Source organism: Oryctolagus cuniculus, chromosome 5, assembly GCF_051225735.1.
Source record: "Oryctolagus cuniculus isolate XC-2025 breed Fujian yellow rabbit chromosome 5, ASM5122573v1, whole genome shotgun sequence".
Lineage (NCBI taxonomy): Eukaryota > Metazoa > Chordata > Mammalia > Lagomorpha > Leporidae > Oryctolagus > Oryctolagus cuniculus.
Window position 1 is genome coordinate 163,299,704 of NC_142871.1, and position 16,672 is coordinate 163,316,375.

Sequence of the window (16,672 nt, forward strand, 5' to 3'; positions counted from 1 at the left end):
AAGAAATGAATTGGAGCAAAGGAATTTAAGCTCCTGACCAACCTTTTTATCAACATCAGGGTCAGTGGTGTGTTTCTTGCAGTGGGCGTGGTCGCCCCGCTCTTCAGAGTCTGTGTCGGAGCACTCAGAGCTGCCGGCTCCTTCTGAGTCAGAGTAAGTCTTGTCCTGAACTTGGTTTTCTAGCAGAGCAGGGACCTAGAAATCATTACAGATAATGTTACCCTAACCGACCTGTTATCGTTGTAAGTGAATGTGCTAAGGCCAGAATTCAGATCTCAGCCTTGCAGGTGTACTCAGAACAACACGATGACAAACAACAGAACCGACACCGGGGAGGGAGAGAGGGAGACCAGGGCACCCATGCCACTGCCGCTCACGAGCACAGCTGAACGGAGCTTTCCTGAGCGGCCAAGCCCACGACACCTGTTCTGCTTCTTTCAGCACCTCAGAGAGGCTGGCTGGGGTCTGGAAGGATGTGAACATACAGAGAGGCAAGAACAAAGGCTGGTCTGGCTGACTTCCCGGGTGTTTTCCTACAAACCACATTGCTAGCAATAAGCTAATCCAATCGAGAGGGAAGGATTATCTTCCAAAAAGAAGAAAATTTCATTTTTCCTGTAATCAAGCAGGTTTTTAAAGCAACAGAAACATTTTTTAAGAGTAAGGATTCCTTTTTACAAGAAAACAGATCCTTAAGAGGCAACTGTACAGAAAGCGTTTCTAGCCAGTTGTCACTGAATATTCCTGCTCTGGAATCCAAGGCACCACTTCCCTACAACACCTGTCATTTGTAATGCAGAAATGCAGAACACTGGTGTTTCACTCACTTCACTCTTCCTACAGAAACGACAGTCAACTTTCAAAAAGCAGTAATCCTTCACTTATGCCCTTAAGATTGAAGAAAGAGCGAAGCCTTTATCACTACCTAAAATGGAATTCCTTAGTCCCACTCCTCAAAAAATGTAAGGTAAAAGACGACCAGGTTGAAGAAAGAACACTGCAGGAATCCAGCACAGGGCTGCTCTCAAGAGTTAACGCCTTGGAGTAGACACAGTCCAGACTACGTCTGAACACTGGCCGTAAAACAACCAAGAAGCACAAGGCGGTCCCTAGTTTAAACTCCACAAATGAAGGCAGGACACAGGAAAGACAAACGCCTCACATACGACAAGGGAGAATTTCCAGGACAGAATCAGGAATAAGCCGACCGCTCTTAGTATTATGGCTAGAAACATAAAAGAGAGCACTTCTGAAAATGTGCATAGGCTTTGCATTTTATTTAGTAACAACATAAACTTAGTATTTTATTTAGTAACAACATAAAACAACACCAATAGAATTCTAGTAATGCACTACACTCCATTCTCTATCCTTTGCAAGGGTTTCCCCATAACAAACAAGTAGCACATGGGCTCCATACCTCCTGCACGCCTGACAGGTCCTTCTTCAACCCTGTGACGGTCTGGTACAGGATCTTGTAACCGAGAGGGAAGAAAACAAGAAACATCATCAAACTAGACACACTGCACAATCAAGAACACAGTGGGCTACTTTATCTTCTGTGACTGGGTTCATCTGAGCAACACAGAAAGCCCATGGCATGGCTGTCACTCTTGTATACCAGGGAGGCCAGGCCCACAGGTCATTTCCAGCCTGGAGATCTGCACAGGTGAACATCTGTGATCAATGGGAAGACAGCAAACGCTAACTTGGAACTCCATTAAGGAAATGCCATCTATCTACCCTCTCCAATAATTACATTCTTCTCTCATTAGCTGACCTATATTTCAAAAAAATTTTGGGGCCGGTGCTGTGTTGTAGCAGGTAAAGCCGCTGCCTGCAGTGTCAGCATCCCATATGGGTGCCAGTTCTAGTCCCGGCTGCTCCTTTTCCGATCCAGCTCTCTGCTATGACCTGGGAAAGCAGTGGAAGATGGCCCAAGTCCTTGGGTCCCTGCACCCACGTGGGAGACCCAGAAGAAGCTCCTGGCTCCCGGCTTCATATCGGCGCAGCTCCGGCCGTTGTGGCCAACTGGGGAGTGAACAATTGGATGGAAGACCTCGCTCTCTCTCTCTAACTCTGACTTTCAAATAAATAATCTTTTTTTTTAAAGTTTTTCCCAAAATATGTATGTTAATGAAATATATATGGCTGATGGATCTAGAACAGCCACTTACAACACCGACATATACACAAACCTCCCCTTTCCTCTAACTAGTCTGTTGTGTCATCCCCCAACAAACACCAACAAACTCCCCTCCCATCCACCATGCACAGAGACATCCAACATCCCAGAGACCGGAAGTCCAAAGGTCCCAAGTGTGGGCAGTGCCTTTCTCTCATGCACCTGCCTGCCACACAGACCCAGCTCCTCACATTATCCTGCTGAGCATTCAAGGCCATGTCCTCTTCCTTCAATTTCATCATTATGTCCACATCTCTCTCGTAGTTTTTCACTTCATTCAGGGTTCTAGGAATATATGCCCGCTTAAACACCTACAAGGGAGGGAAAGCACACCCAGAGCTGTTACCCACATCTCACACTCCCTCAGCATCCTCGCCCCACCAGCCACGGAGGGGTCCAGACGAATTGCCGTCTCCGACACGGTTCGCAGCCAAGCTGTATGCACGCACCGCTGCTGCATCTGCTGTGGGCAGTGCCGGACGTAACCTGCTCCCAATACAAAACACTAGCTTTTGACAGGATTTAGGAGAGGAAACAGCAGACCCCAGGTTATCCTTAGATAAAACCTCTCTTCCTTCTGCATTCCACAGAGCAGGAGGGGAAGGGATGGAGTTCGCTGGCAGGCGCAGGCTCTGCCTGAGGCAGTGATCCCTCACGGCACCATCACCCTCCCAGCTACTACGGTCAAAGAGGCCACCTTGTATTTCTCTACCTCACTACAAGCTCATGAATGCAAAAAAGAGACAAAACAGGCTATTATGGGAGATGGTGCTGTGGCGTAGCAGGTGAAGCCGCTGCCTGTAGTGCCGGCATCCCATATGGGTGCCAGTTCAAGTCCCAGCTGCTCCACTTCTGATCCAGCTCTCTGCTATGGCCTGGGAAAGCAGTAGAAGATGGGCCAAGGACTTGGGCTCCTGCACAGGCATGGGAGACGTGGAAGAAGCTCTTGGCTCCTGGCTATGGGTTGGCACAGCTCCAGCCATTGCAGCCATATGGGGAGTACACCACTGGATGGAAGACTTCTCTCTCTCTTTCCTTCTCTCTCTCTCTGCCTCTGTCTCTTTGTAATTTTGCCTTTCAAATAAATAAATAAATCTATTTAAGATAAAAAAAGCCTATTACAGATCCTTTACCAAAAATGTCTTGATAAAAATATTTCTGGAATCCACATGAAGTCATTTAAGAATCCACATGTGCAGGCTAAAACGGGCCTTTTCTTTTTGACTCACAGAGCCCTACAGGCTCTTCATAAATGTTCTCCATCCAAACAAGGGCTAACAGGCTGCCGGGCGGATGGGCGGACTAACATCCTGGAATGTAAATTACACCACTTGAGCAGCTGACCTAGGTACCAGATTATGTCTCAAGGATACTCATCGTCATTATTAAAAAACTGCTTATCTACTAAGATCACGCCTTTTAGCAATATGAAAAAAAAAAAAAAAAAAAAAAAGAAATCTCAAAACACCAATGTACCAAGAGCTCAGAAGAAACAATAAAACCCACCTCTTCATCCACATGGTCTTGGTTAGACCTTTCTTCTCTGGTCCTTTGAGATGCTAGTTCCATGGCCTTTAAAAGAAAACAAAGATTCCTTTCAACCTAAAGAAGACATCACCTCCCAGGTGTAGTACAAACCTGTCCTGACTCTGCAGGTGGGACCTCGTCACAGCAATGACAATACTCAGTGACTAAGCGCTGGGGTGGTCTCTCCACTGCACAGCTCCCCAGAGAGACTGCTACACATCTCTCTTCTAGTCCCTGGTGCCCTACCGCCACTTTCTTCATCAAAAGTAATTCTACTTTTACTACTTCTTAAATGACTACCAAGAGGGGCCATCGCTGTGACGTGGTAGGTTAAGCTTTCACCTGCAGCACCGGCATCCCACATGGGTGCTGGTTCTAGTCCCAGCTGTTCCTCTTCCAATCCAGCTCTCTGCTATGGCCTGGGAAAGCAGTAGAGGATAACCCAGGTGCTTGGGTCCCTGCCCCAACGTGCGAGACCCAGAAGAAGCTCCTGGCTTCAAATAGTCTCAGCTCTGGCAGTTGTGACCATTTGCAGAGTGAAATAGTGAATGGAAGACCCCACCGTCTGTAACGCTACCTCTTAAATAATTAAATAAATCTGAAAAAAAAATAAAATAAAATGACTACCAAGAAAATTTACTGAAGGAAAACAGAGACCCAAGGACTAAAAGACTAGTCCTGGGGCTGGCGCTGTGGCACAGGTTAATCCTCTGCCTGCAGCGCTGGCATCCCACATAGACGCTGGTTCTAGTCCCGGTTGCTCCTCTTCCAATCCATCTCTCTGCTACGGCCTGAGAAAGCAGTAGAAGATGGCTCAAGTCCTTGGGCCCCTTCACCCGCATGGGAGACCCAGAAGAAGCTCCTGGCTCCTGATGGGCATGGCTCTGGTTATTGCAGCGGCCATCTGGGGAGTGAACCAGCAGATAGAAGACCTCTCTCTCTCTCTGCCTCTCTCTGTAACTCTGCCTTTCAAATAAATAAATATTTAAAAGAAAAAAAAAAGTATCATGGAAGGGTGGGAGTTTGGCACAGCAGGTAAAAAAACCCCACCTGGGACACCTCCATCCCAAATGGGAGTACCTGGGTTCAGTCTCACCTCCTCTGTTTCTGATCCAGTTTCCTGCTCACACTAATGTGTACTCTGGAGGCAGCTGCTGACAGCTTTGAGTCCATGTGCTCCTGCCACCCATGTGGGAGACCCAGAACGAGCTTCAGGCTCCTGGCTTTGGGCTGACCCACCCCTGTTGTGCATTTGGGAAGTGAGCCAGTAATGGAAGATCTCTCCCTGTCTCTTTCTCTCTGCCTTTCAAATAAAATTTAAAAAGCAAAACATTTTTTTAAAAATTCAAGTTAAAGAAGAATTCATCAGTTACAGCAAGATGAGCAAAGGCAGAAATGAAAGGCATTCCAGAGAAAGGGAGAAAAGCAGAAGTTAGAATCACACCCGACAACCTGAGGAGGGAAGTATGTGTCATATACTCGAACTTCTGTGAGTCAGAGGCAACAAAAGTAAACACAGATAAATTGTACTACATCAAAATCAAAAACTTCTAGGTGTGGCAGGCACTGTGGGGTTAAGCCACTACATCCTATATCAGAGTGCCTGGGATTAAATCCTGCCTCTGCTTCCAATCCAGCTCCCGGCTAATGCACCTGGGAAGCAGCAGATGATGGCCCAAGTGCTTGGGTTCTTGCCACATGTGTGGGAGACCAGGATGGAGTTCCTGGCTCCTGGCTTCAGCCTGGTTCGCTGGCTACTGCAGACATTTGTGGTGTGAGCCTATGAACGAAAGACGCTCTCACCGCCTTATATATGAACGAAAGCATGCTTAAAAAAAAAAAAAAAACAAGGGGGCTGGCGCTGTGGTGCAGCAGGTTTAAGCCCTAGCCTAAAGTGCTGGCATCCATATGGGTGCCGGTTTGAATCCCGGTTGCTCCTTTTCCGATCCAGCTCTCTGCTATGGCCTGGGAAAGCAGTGGAAGATGGCCCAAGTCCTTGGGTTCCTGCACCCACGTGGGAGACCAGGAGGAGGCTCCTGGCTCCGAATCAGCCCAGCTCCGGCTGCTGCGGACATCTGAGGAGTGAATCAAGTGGATGGAACCTCTCTCTAGGTTTCTACCTCTCTCTGTAACTATGTGTTTCCAATAAATAAAATAAATCTTAAACAAACAAAAAAAGTCTGTGCATGAAAGCATACAACAGTAAAATGAAAAGACAATCCATGGAATGGGAGAAAACATCTGCAGACCATCTATCAGAACAAGGAGTTAACAGCCAAAATGCATAAAGAACTGTAATAACCAAACCCAAACAACCCGATTTTAAAATGGACAAAAGACATTTCTCCAAAGACATAAAAATGGCCAATAAACACATGAAAAGATGCTCGACATCACTAATCAAGAGGGAAACACAACCCAAAGCCAGGAGAAAACCACCTCACAGCCCCTCGAATGGCTACTATCAGAAACCAGAGACCTGGCTGGCGCCGCGTCTCAATAAGCTAATCCTCCGCCTTGCGGCGCCGGCACACCGGGTTCTAGTCCCGGTCGGAGCACTGGATTCTGTCCCAGTTGCCCCTCTTCCAGGCCAGCTCTTTGCTGTGGCCTGGGAGTGCAGTGGAGGATGGCCCAAGTGCTTGGGCCTTGCACCCCATGGGAGACCAGGAGAAGCACCTGGCTCCTGGCTTCGGATCAGCGCGGTGTGCCGGCCCCAGCGGCATTGGAGGGTGAACCAATGAAGACCTTTCTCTCTGTCTCTCTCTCTCACTGTCCACTCTGCCTGTCAAAAAAAAAAAAAAAAAAAAAAGAAAAGAAAAGAAAGAAAGAAACAAGAGACCAGCATGAGCAAGAGTGTGAAGGAACTGGGATCTACTGCACGGCTGATGGGAATGAAAATGCGCTGCTGCAACAGCAGAGTACAGTGGATCCCCAAAAACTGAAAACTAGAAATATCACACGCTCCAGCAATTCTACCTCCAGGCACATATTCAAACTGAAAGCAGAGCTGGCATTGTGACATAGCTGGTAAAGCCACCGCCCGTAATGCCAGCATCCTATAAGGGTGCCAGTTTGTGTCCCTGCTGCTCCACTTCCGATCCAGCTCCCTACTGGCCTGGGAAAGCAAAAGACAGTCCAAGTGTTTGGGCCCCTGCAGCCACATGGGAGACCCACATGAAACTTCTGGCTCCTGGCTTTGGCCTGGCCCAGCACTGGCTGTTGCAGCCATTTGGGGAGTGAACCAGAAGATGAAATATCTCTCTGTCTCTCCCTTTCTAATTCCTTCAAAATACATAAATAAATCTTTTAAAAAAACAAAAGGCCTCCAGGGTCTCAAGGAAACATTTACATATCCAAGTTCACAGGTTCCCAGAAGCATTACTCTACAACAGCAAAAAGGTAGAAGCAACTTGTGTCCACTGATACATGAACAGACAGAATGGGGTATACAGAGAGAGCACTATTCAGCCTCAAAGAGAAACCTCGTTGCATGCTCCATCATGGACCAGCCTTGAAGACACTATGCTATGTGAACTAAGCCAGTAACAAAAAGACTACATCGTATGACTTCACGCTTACGTGAAAAGTGGCACGGCAGTAGTAAAGATGGAGCAGTAAAGACCGACGGTTGAGTGGTGGAGACATGGGAGCTGTTAATGGGGAAGATGAAGAAGTTTCAGAGCAGGACAGCGGTGGTGACTGCACAACATGAATCTAATAAAGTCACCGATGCAGACAGGTCCCTGAGAAACAAGCAAGAGTTAATGACCAGGGGCCAGCGCTGTGGCATAGCGGGTAAAGCTGCTGCCTGCAGTGCCGGCATCCCATATGGGCGCTGGTTCAAGTCCCTGCTGCTCCACTTCCGATCCAGCTCCCTGCTGTGGCCTGGGAAAGCAGAAGATGGCCCAAAGACTTGGGCCCCTGCACCCACGTGGGAGACCCAGAAGTTCCTGGCTCCTGGCTTCAGATCTGTACAGATCCAGCCACTGCGGCCAACTGGGGGGTGAACCAGCAGATGGAAGACCTCTCTCTCTCTCTCTCTCTCTCTCTGCCTCTCCTTCTCTCTGTAACTCTTTCAAATAAATAAATAAAACTTTAAAAAAAAAACTACTTAAAAAAAGTTAATGGCCAAAAAAACTACTAAGTTTCTTCCTAACCATTCACAAAGAACAGACAGTGACAGTCTACATAACATTGCCTAGTGATTCAAGTTGAGAAACTTGGCTTCTTGGCTGTTACCATGGGCTGTTTTGCTATGGCTTTGGTTCTTGGCCTGTGAAAGCGGCAGAAGGTCTCAGGAAGCGGCGGGGATGAATACGATGCCCCTAGCAGATCCCTCATGGGAGTTCCATCAATGCACACACCACTGCGACTTTCTGTCTCTCCCTTCCTCAGCCCACCTCACCTTTGAGAGATAAGCGTCCATGTTCTCACGTGTGATGGATGGGTCTGTGACAAATTCAAAGAGCTCCCGCACAGTCATGACAGCGACGCTGTGCTTCAAAAAGAAATCTGTCACAGGAAAAACGTTAATGTTGGTCTTGAGGGAAAAAGCTGTTATTCCCACCACTTCATACAGAAGCAAAGACAAACATCTATACCATGCCCAGCAAATGCAACTGAGTGACAAGACTTTATACCAAGGGCCGGCACTATGGTGCAGCAAGTTAACACCCTAGCCTGAAGCGCCGGCATCCCCTATGGGCACCGGTTCAAGACCCGGCTGCTCCACTTCCGATCCAGCTCTCTGCTGTGGCCTGGGAAAGCAGTAGAAGATGGCCCAAATGCTTGGTTCCCTGAACCCCAAGGGAGACCCAGAAGAAGCTCCTGGCTCCTGGCTTCGGATCAGCACAGCTCCGGCTGTTGTGGCCAATTGGGGAGTGAACCATCGGATGAATACCTCTCTCTGTCTCTCCTTCTCTCTGTGTAACTCTTTCAAATAAATAAATAAATATTAAAAAAAAAAAAAAAAAAAAAAAAAGACTTTCTACCAGCAGCTTCCTGAGTGCAGACCCAGCACAAACGAGCTGCCGGAAGGCCCGACCCCCACTCACCGCTGACGTTGGCACAGTCTTTCCTCAGGAACTCCAGGGCATGCGGGTGGTCGTGCTCCACAGACTGAGACACATCGATGATGTACACGTCCCCAGCGTGGTACCTGTGGGCCACACAGGCCACGGAGGCCACTTCACCACACCTCTCTACTCTTATCAGCAAGGAAGTCACTTTACAACATGAGCAAGGGCCACCCTGACAAGAGAGGGAATGGAGAAAACACCCAAAGCCCAGCAACTTTGATGATCGGAGTGGTTAACTGTGCGATGAGGTCCTTCAAGCCAGGGACCACTTCTCACACCGTCATCATGCAGAAGCCAACTTTAAAACTGGCACTTGGTGTGAGTGCTTGGGATTGGGATTTTGTTGCCTTAAAGGACATGAAACGACTCCTGGTGGCCCGAGGGACAAAGCACACTCACAGCATGTTAAATTCACTGAGATCGGCGTGAACAAGTCTGGCATCCTGATACATCCTCCGCATGTACTGAATGACCTGCAGATACAGCTCGCGGGCCTTGGATTCAGATAGCTGGACGTTCTTCAGGAGCGGCGCTGGCCTTGAATAAAGAGAAGGCACTGAGACAAAAGGCAAGCATTCCTGCTTTATGGTACACTGGTAAGAGGTACTCCCCTTCCACAGCTCGTCATGTGAACGGCACGTGGGACAACCTGTCTCACGACACACAGCATTTCAAGAAGGTACTGCTGAACAGGAGCTTCCCCACACAGCACCTGTGTAAAACAGTGCTCAAAAATGGGGCTTTCTGCTACCCTGAAGCAGTTCAAGACTTAAAAAGATAAATAAGCTAATGGTGTGTGTGCACTCCCGTACGGGGAGGATGATGAGGGAGCTACTCAAAGCACTGAAGAGCACAGCTGTGGGCTCCTAATTCTCAGGCCTTCCTCATGTACTCACATGTCGTCTTTACCAATGAAACCCATGACGAGAACATGACTTCTCAGCATGACTGGTTCTGGACACGGTATCTCCGCTGTGTTTAACCTGTGGCATTACAACAGATAAAATGACAGTTCAAGAGCCGAAAAGGCATCCAAACAAACTACAATGGCTGAAGTCCACTTGCCATTAGGAAGAGATACCAAGGCCTCTCAACCCTTCTAACAGATTTCATAAAGTCCATGACAACAATGATATTAAGTGGCAATATTATACTCCACCAAGAATGATAAACACTGGCAATTACACTATGATATCCCTTAGCCTATAACACCCAATTCAATTCCAGTGAGTTTAAACCAGAATCGATGAAATAACAGTAGGTATGCACACAAATTATCTTTTGAGTTGATCAGCTTAAAAATGCTTACTAGTTGGACTCAAATAAGTTGAGCACAAGACATAAGATTTCAAAAGAACTTTCAAAAAGTAGTAAATGTAGGCCGGCGCCGCGGCTCACTAGGCTAATCCTCCGCCTAGCGGCGCCGGCACACCAGGTTCTAGTCCCGGTCGGGGTGCCGGATTCTGTCCCGGTTGCTCCTCTTCCAGGCCAGCTCTCTGCTGTGGCCAGGGAGTGCAGTGGAGGATGGCCCAAGTGCTTGGGCCCTGCACCCCATGGGAGACCAGGAAAAGCACCTGGCTCCTGGCTCCTGCCATCGGATCAGCGCGGTGCGCCGGCCGCAGCGCAACGGCCATTGGAGGGTGAACCAATGGCAAAAGGAAGACCTTTCTCTCTGTCTCTCTCACTGTCCACTCTGCCTGTCAAAAAAAAAAAAAAAAGTAGTAAATGCGTAATCCTAGACTATCCAACAGACATCACATGTATATGGCACATACCAAGTTAAAAGACCACAGAGTGGGGCCGGTGCTGTGGCACAGTGGGTAAAGCCACCACCTGCAGTGCCAGCATCACATATGGGCGCTGGTTCCAGTCCCAGCTGCACCACTTCCAATCCAGCTCTCTGCTATGGCCTGGGAAAGCAGCAGAGGATAGCCCAAGTCCTTGGGCCCCAGCACCCATGTGTGAGACCCAGAAGAAGCTCCTGGCTCCTGGCTTCAGATCCACACAACTCTGGCTGTTGCAGCCAACTGAAGAGTGAACCAGCTTGGTGAAAGACTTCTCTTTCTCTCTCTGCGTCTCCTTCTCTCTCTGTGTAACTGTGACTTTCATATAAATAAATAAATAAAAGCACTTAGGACCTAACATGATTTGTCTAAAAAAACTCCAACACAAATTAAAAAGTGACACATCATTACCACCACCCGACTGTGTCACTTCCTGTTTAAACCCAGGAACAGTTCCTTCCTATCCTTCTACCTGTTTTCACATGGCCTACAAGGCTCTTCAAACAACCCAGCTTCACTGAGCAAGATGAATTATGGCACAACACTTCTATGGTGGCCTCTGAGAACACAGACTGGGCAGTTTCCATTTGTCCAACAATTTATTTCTTCCTTCTACTTAACACAGCAGATCTAATGGAACTTAATGGCCCCAGCGAGTCCCTCCACTGGGCAGAGCCATGCTGGGATGTGCAGGGCACAGCACACACTGCCCCCACCCCCGACACTGACCTGATTAAGTTCCTCATTTCTTTTTCTGCCCAGGTTTTCACCATTTTTCGAGGGTTTCCTTTACAATAGCCATGACGAAATCTTCAACAAGAAAAATTTTAATCTCAGTTATTCCATTATTCTGTTTAAATGTTTTACAGAACAGAAATTAGATGAACAGGAAAAAAAAGTCTGTGCTCACCTGAATTCCCCACTTACATATTTATCCCGATCTTTGAATACCAAAATGGAAGTTTTATAGATTTTGATTGCTCTGCTCTCTCCATTTGCTGTGCTAGCATGGTATACATTAGCCTATTTTGAGTTAAAAACAAAAAAAAAAATGAAGACTGTGTTAAATAACCATTAATGGTTTCATTTTTTCCAATCTATTTGATTTTAACTTCAAATGTCAAGTGAACTAACATGGCTAAACATATCACTATCTTTTGAAGTGAATTAAAATATAAAATATTATATCAAAAAGTACAGTAAATATGTCTCCAAAGTATCGTCACAGTCCTAATGATAGACCACGTCCACGACGGTGGTCCCAGAAGACTGCACTGTGGCCACCCTAGCTTGCACATGGGCAGATGTGATCTGCGTCAAAAGCAGGAGACAGTGTTTGCAGTCAGTGTCACTTCTCAGAGTGCATCCAACTGCTGCGTGAGACCTGACTGCACACAGACTGTAAAATATAGCAGAAACACACTCAGAACTTAACATGACATTCTTACATACACTAATTTCCACACAATGAGTTGCTAAATTAAACACCACCATGTCTTTCTCTATAGGCATGTATGAAGAAAAAAACAACAAAACAAGACTCACTGACTCACAGAGATGAGATCGTAAACCCCTTCCCCTGTGAGTAACTTTAAAAACGAGGGTTCAGGCCCACAATAATCTGACCATCTAAGCTGACTGCTGGCCACAACCAGGTAGGCCCCGTGACACAATGCAGTAATTGTAGTGAAAAGGGATGGTCACATACACAGCTCTCGACTACTCACAAAGCCAGTTTCTGAAACATGCAGTGAACTATCTTGACTTACGCATGGCTTTGTTTTCCTTTTCTTTAAAGGCACAATTTGTTACTAAATGCCTTAAATTAATTTGGATCTGAAATAAGGAAACATGAAAATACTCCAAAGAAAAGCTTACTTCTTTTCCTGTGCTAATACAGCCATTAATCTCTGAAATGATCCCTCTGGTCAACATCTTGAATAAAATCATTCTTGTTCTGGGATCCAAAACCTAAAAGGAAATGCAAAGTAGTAAGTTTAAAAAGCTAACACCAAATCTGGCTCATTCATGACAATAAGCTGAAGGGCTTACCTGTACTACATTAACTTGGTTGACTAACTGAGATTTGCTATTATGTTTTCTGCTTTTTAAGATTTATTTATTTTATTTGAAAGGCAAAGTTACAGAGAGAGAGAAAAGTCTTCTATCTGCTGGTTTACTCCCTAAATGGGTGCAATGGCTGGGGCTGGCCTAGATTGAAGCCAGGACCGTGGATCTCCATCTGGGTCTCCCACATGGGTGCAGGAGCCCAAGCACTTATGCCATTTTCCATTGCTTTCCCAGGTGCCTTAGCAGGGAGCTGGATCAGAAGTGGAGGAGCCAGGATTTGAACCAGTGCTCACATGGGATGCTGGCACTGCTGACAGTAGCTTAATCTGCTGTGCCACAATGCTGGCTCCCTATGGTCTTTTTATTCACTCTAATTTTTAGTAAATAAAATGTGAGGTAAAGGCCAAAGGAACCAGAGGAAACAAATCAGTAAGTTTACCCAGTCATGGTAATCATGGTGCTGTGGGCCGGTGCTGTGGGGCAGCAGTAATGGTAATCAAAGGTCACCTAGACGGGGCTGATACTGAGGCACAGTGGGTTAAAGCCCTGGCCTGAAGTGCCGGCATCCCATATGGGCGCTGGTTCAAGTCCCGGCTGCTCCACTTCCCATCCAGCTCTCTGCTGTGGCCTGGGAAAGCAGTAGAAGATGGCCCAAGTCCTTGGGCCACTTGCACGCACATGGGAGACCCAAAGGAAGCTCCTGGCTCCTGACTTTGGATTGGCTCAGCTCCGGCCATTGCAGCCATCTGGGGAGTGAACCAGTGGATGGAAGACTTCTCTCTCTGCCTCTCTCTGTAACTCTTTCTAATAAATAAAACAAACCTTTAAAAAAGGAAAGAAGGAAACTAGGAGCACTTTATAAAAGTTCACCTAGTCAAGGGCAGCAGTAACTGACTCTAGGCCAATGCTAGTTGGTAGACATATAATTCAAACCACATAATCAATTTTACTTTTTCTAGTCTCTTCATTAAAACTAAAAACAGGTGAAATTATTTTATTTGATCCAATATAGCTAAAACATTCTAATTTCAACATAAAATCAATAAGTCATTAGATATTTAACACTTTTTAAAACTAAGTCTTCAAATATAGTGTATATTTTATATACAGTTTGTCTCAATTCAGAATAGCCACAACTAAAGTGCTAAATAACAACCATATCAGACAAGCATTTTTTTAAACATTTATTCTATTTATTTGAAAGGCAGAATGACAGAGAAGGAGGAAGAGACAAAGAGAGCAATCTTCCATCCACTGGTTCTCTCCCCAGATAGCTGCAACAGCCAGGGTTGGGCCAGGGTGAAACCAGGAGCCAAGACTTAATCCTGGTCTCCTAACTGGGTGACAGGGGTCATCATCCACTGCCTTCCCAGGCCCAATTAGCAGGGAACTGCATCAGAGTGGAGCAGCTGGGACTTGAACCAGTACCCCAAAATGGGATGCTAACGTAAGCAGCAGCTGAGCCTGCTGTGCTACAATGCTGTCCCCTAGACAAGCAGCTTCAAATGAGAGGTCAGCATCCTACGGCTCACGGCCAAAGCTAGACCACATCCTGCAAGGTAAGCATGATCTCCATGTTTAAAAAGTTGCTAAAAAAAAAAAAAAAAAAAAAAAAGAATATTTACCTATATGTGACCTAGAATTCTAAATGATCTCTTATTTGGCCACTCCCCGCCCCCCCCCCCCCCAAGATTTGTTTATTTGAAAGGCAGAGTTACAGGGATGTTGGAGGGGGCAACACAGAAAGAAATTGTTCAACTATTGATTCACTCCTCATATGGCCACAACAGCCAGGGCTGGGCCAGGCTGAAACCAGGAGCCAGGAGCTTTGTTTCGGTCTCCTCTGTAGGTGCAGGGGCCCAAGGACCTGGACCACCTGTTGCTGCTTTTCCAGGTCCATTAGCAGGGAGCTGGGATAGAAGTGGAGCAGCCAGGACAGTCATCAGTGCCCATATGCGATGCTGGTGTTGCAGGCAGTGACTTAACCCGCTATGCCACAACACCATCCTTTATTTGGCTCTTTAAGCAAGGAGTCTACGTACCCCTAAAGATGAATATATTAAGGCTTTCCTTCAGTCACAGACTCAACCTTGAGTAAAAAAGGATTTCAAGGTCCTCTAAAAAAAGAAGGTGATGAATTTGAGGTCCACCCTTGCTCCTCTCCGAAGCTGATGCGCTCAGATGCGTGTCTGAGACAGCTCTTCATGAAATGAGGCAGTGTCAGCTGACCAAGCCTGATTCAATTCTAGGGTCTTTCTGCTGACAAGGTGGGAGAGGCCATGCCAAAACCTAAAGATAATGTACACAAAGAATCTTGGGACACTATAAAACCACAACCATTTCAACTAAGAGAATTAAAGGCAAGCAGGTGGGCATTTGGAGCAGTGGCTGTCACTGCTGGGGACACCCACATTCCCCATCAGAGTGCCTGGCTCAAGTCTTGGTTACACAGTTTTTTGATGCAGCTTTCTGCTAATGTGCACCCTGCAAGTGATGGTTCAAGTACATGGGTCCCTGCCACCAACGTGGAAGACATGGATCGAGTTTCAGGCTCCTGACTTCAGCCTGGCCCAGCCTGGCTGTTGTGAGAAGTCAGAAAGCAGATCTTTGTCTTTCAAAAAAAAATAAATAAATAAAAATAAAAACGATTTTGAAAAAGGCAAGTGAGTGAATAGGCAGGGATTTCCATTCCTTCTCAATTTCACAGGTAAATAAAGAGGGAGAACAAGCTGGATGTGTACAGGAATCTAGGTAGACACTTGCACGTTTGAAATATTGGTAGGGCCAGGGCCGGCACTGTGGTGTGGTGGGTAAAGCTGCCACCTGCAGTGCTGGTATTCCCATATGGGTGCTGGTTCGAGTCCCAGCTGCTCCACTTCCAATCCAGCTCCCTGTTATAGCCTGGAAAAGCAGTAGAAGATGGCCCAAGTCCTTGGGCCCCTGCAACCGCGTGGGAGACCTGGCTCCAGGTTGGCGCAGCTCCGGCCGTTGCGACCAATTGAGGAGTGAACCAACAGATGGAAAACTTCTCTCTCTCTCTCTCTCTCTCTGCCTCTCCTTCTCTCTGTGTAACTCTGACTTTCAAATAAATAAATAAATCTTTAAAAAAGAAAATAAATATTGTGGTGTTGCAGGTAAAGCTGCCATCTGCTATGCTGGCATCCCATATGGTTGTTGGCTTGAGACCCAGCTGCTCCACTTCTGATCCAGCTCCCTGCTAATGTGTCTAGGAAAGCAGCAGAGGATGGCCCCAGTGCTTGGGCCCCTGTGACCCACATTGGAGACCTGAAGAAGTTTCTGGCTCCAGGCTTTGACCTGGCCCAACCACAGGCCATTGAATGAACCAGTGGATAGAAAAGCTCCATTTCAAACAAATAAATAAATCATTAAATTTAAAAAAAAAAAGAGAGAGAGAGGGGGCTGCTGTTGTGGCATAGCAGGTTAAACTGCCACTTGCAATGCCAGCATTCCATATAGGAACCAGTCCAACCAGTTTGAAACCTGACTGCTCCACTTCTAATCCAGCTCCCTGCTAATGCCGCTGGGAAAGCAGTAAAAGATGGTCCAAGTGCTTGGGTCCCTGCAGCCATGTGGGAGATCCAGAAGAAGCTCTGGGGCCCTGGCTTTGGCCTGGCACAACCCTGGCAGTTACAGCCACCTGGGGAGTGAACCAGCAGATGGAAGATCTCTGTCTGTCTCTCCCTCTCTAACTCTGCCTTTCAAATAAATAAAAATGCATCTTTAAAAAAGATGTATCTTTAAAAAATATTGGTATTTAAGAAACATTGGTAGTTAGGACAGGTAAGGGGCACAGGAAGAAGTAACACATCAAATGGCTCAAATACAAATAGAAAAATGAAAAAGTTAGAGAGATGTGTCTATTTTTTAAAAGACAACTTAAGAGCTGGGTCTTTGGCTTAGGATTTAAGACACCTGCATTGTGTCTTAGAGTGCTTTGGTTAGAGTCCTGGTTCTGCTCCCGATTCCAGATTCTCAAATGAAACAGGATGCCAGTTAAGATGACCGTA

General features: G+C 46.6%; 1 protein-coding gene across 1 annotated transcript in view; it reads right to left on the bottom strand.

Annotated features, from left to right (window-relative positions):
• The window catches only part of RIOK1 (RIO kinase 1), a 34,276-nt gene that overhangs the window by 7,566 nt on the left and 10,038 nt on the right, over nucleotides 1-16,672 (bottom strand). The window contains exons 6-16 of the mRNA XM_002714161.6: nucleotides 12,453-12,545; nucleotides 11,485-11,597; nucleotides 11,304-11,384; nucleotides 9,687-9,773; nucleotides 9,190-9,327; nucleotides 8,767-8,870; nucleotides 8,118-8,224; nucleotides 3,692-3,757; nucleotides 2,377-2,496; nucleotides 1,421-1,474; nucleotides 43-195 (exon numbers count right to left, since the gene is read on the bottom strand). Of these exons, the coding sequence (XP_002714207.3) occupies nucleotides 43-195; nucleotides 1,421-1,474; nucleotides 2,377-2,496; nucleotides 3,692-3,757; nucleotides 8,118-8,224; nucleotides 8,767-8,870; nucleotides 9,190-9,327; nucleotides 9,687-9,773; nucleotides 11,304-11,384; nucleotides 11,485-11,597; nucleotides 12,453-12,545 (1,116 nt within the window). The remainder of the gene's footprint in view (nucleotides 1-42; nucleotides 196-1,420; nucleotides 1,475-2,376; nucleotides 2,497-3,691; nucleotides 3,758-8,117; nucleotides 8,225-8,766; nucleotides 8,871-9,189; nucleotides 9,328-9,686; nucleotides 9,774-11,303; nucleotides 11,385-11,484; nucleotides 11,598-12,452; nucleotides 12,546-16,672) is intronic.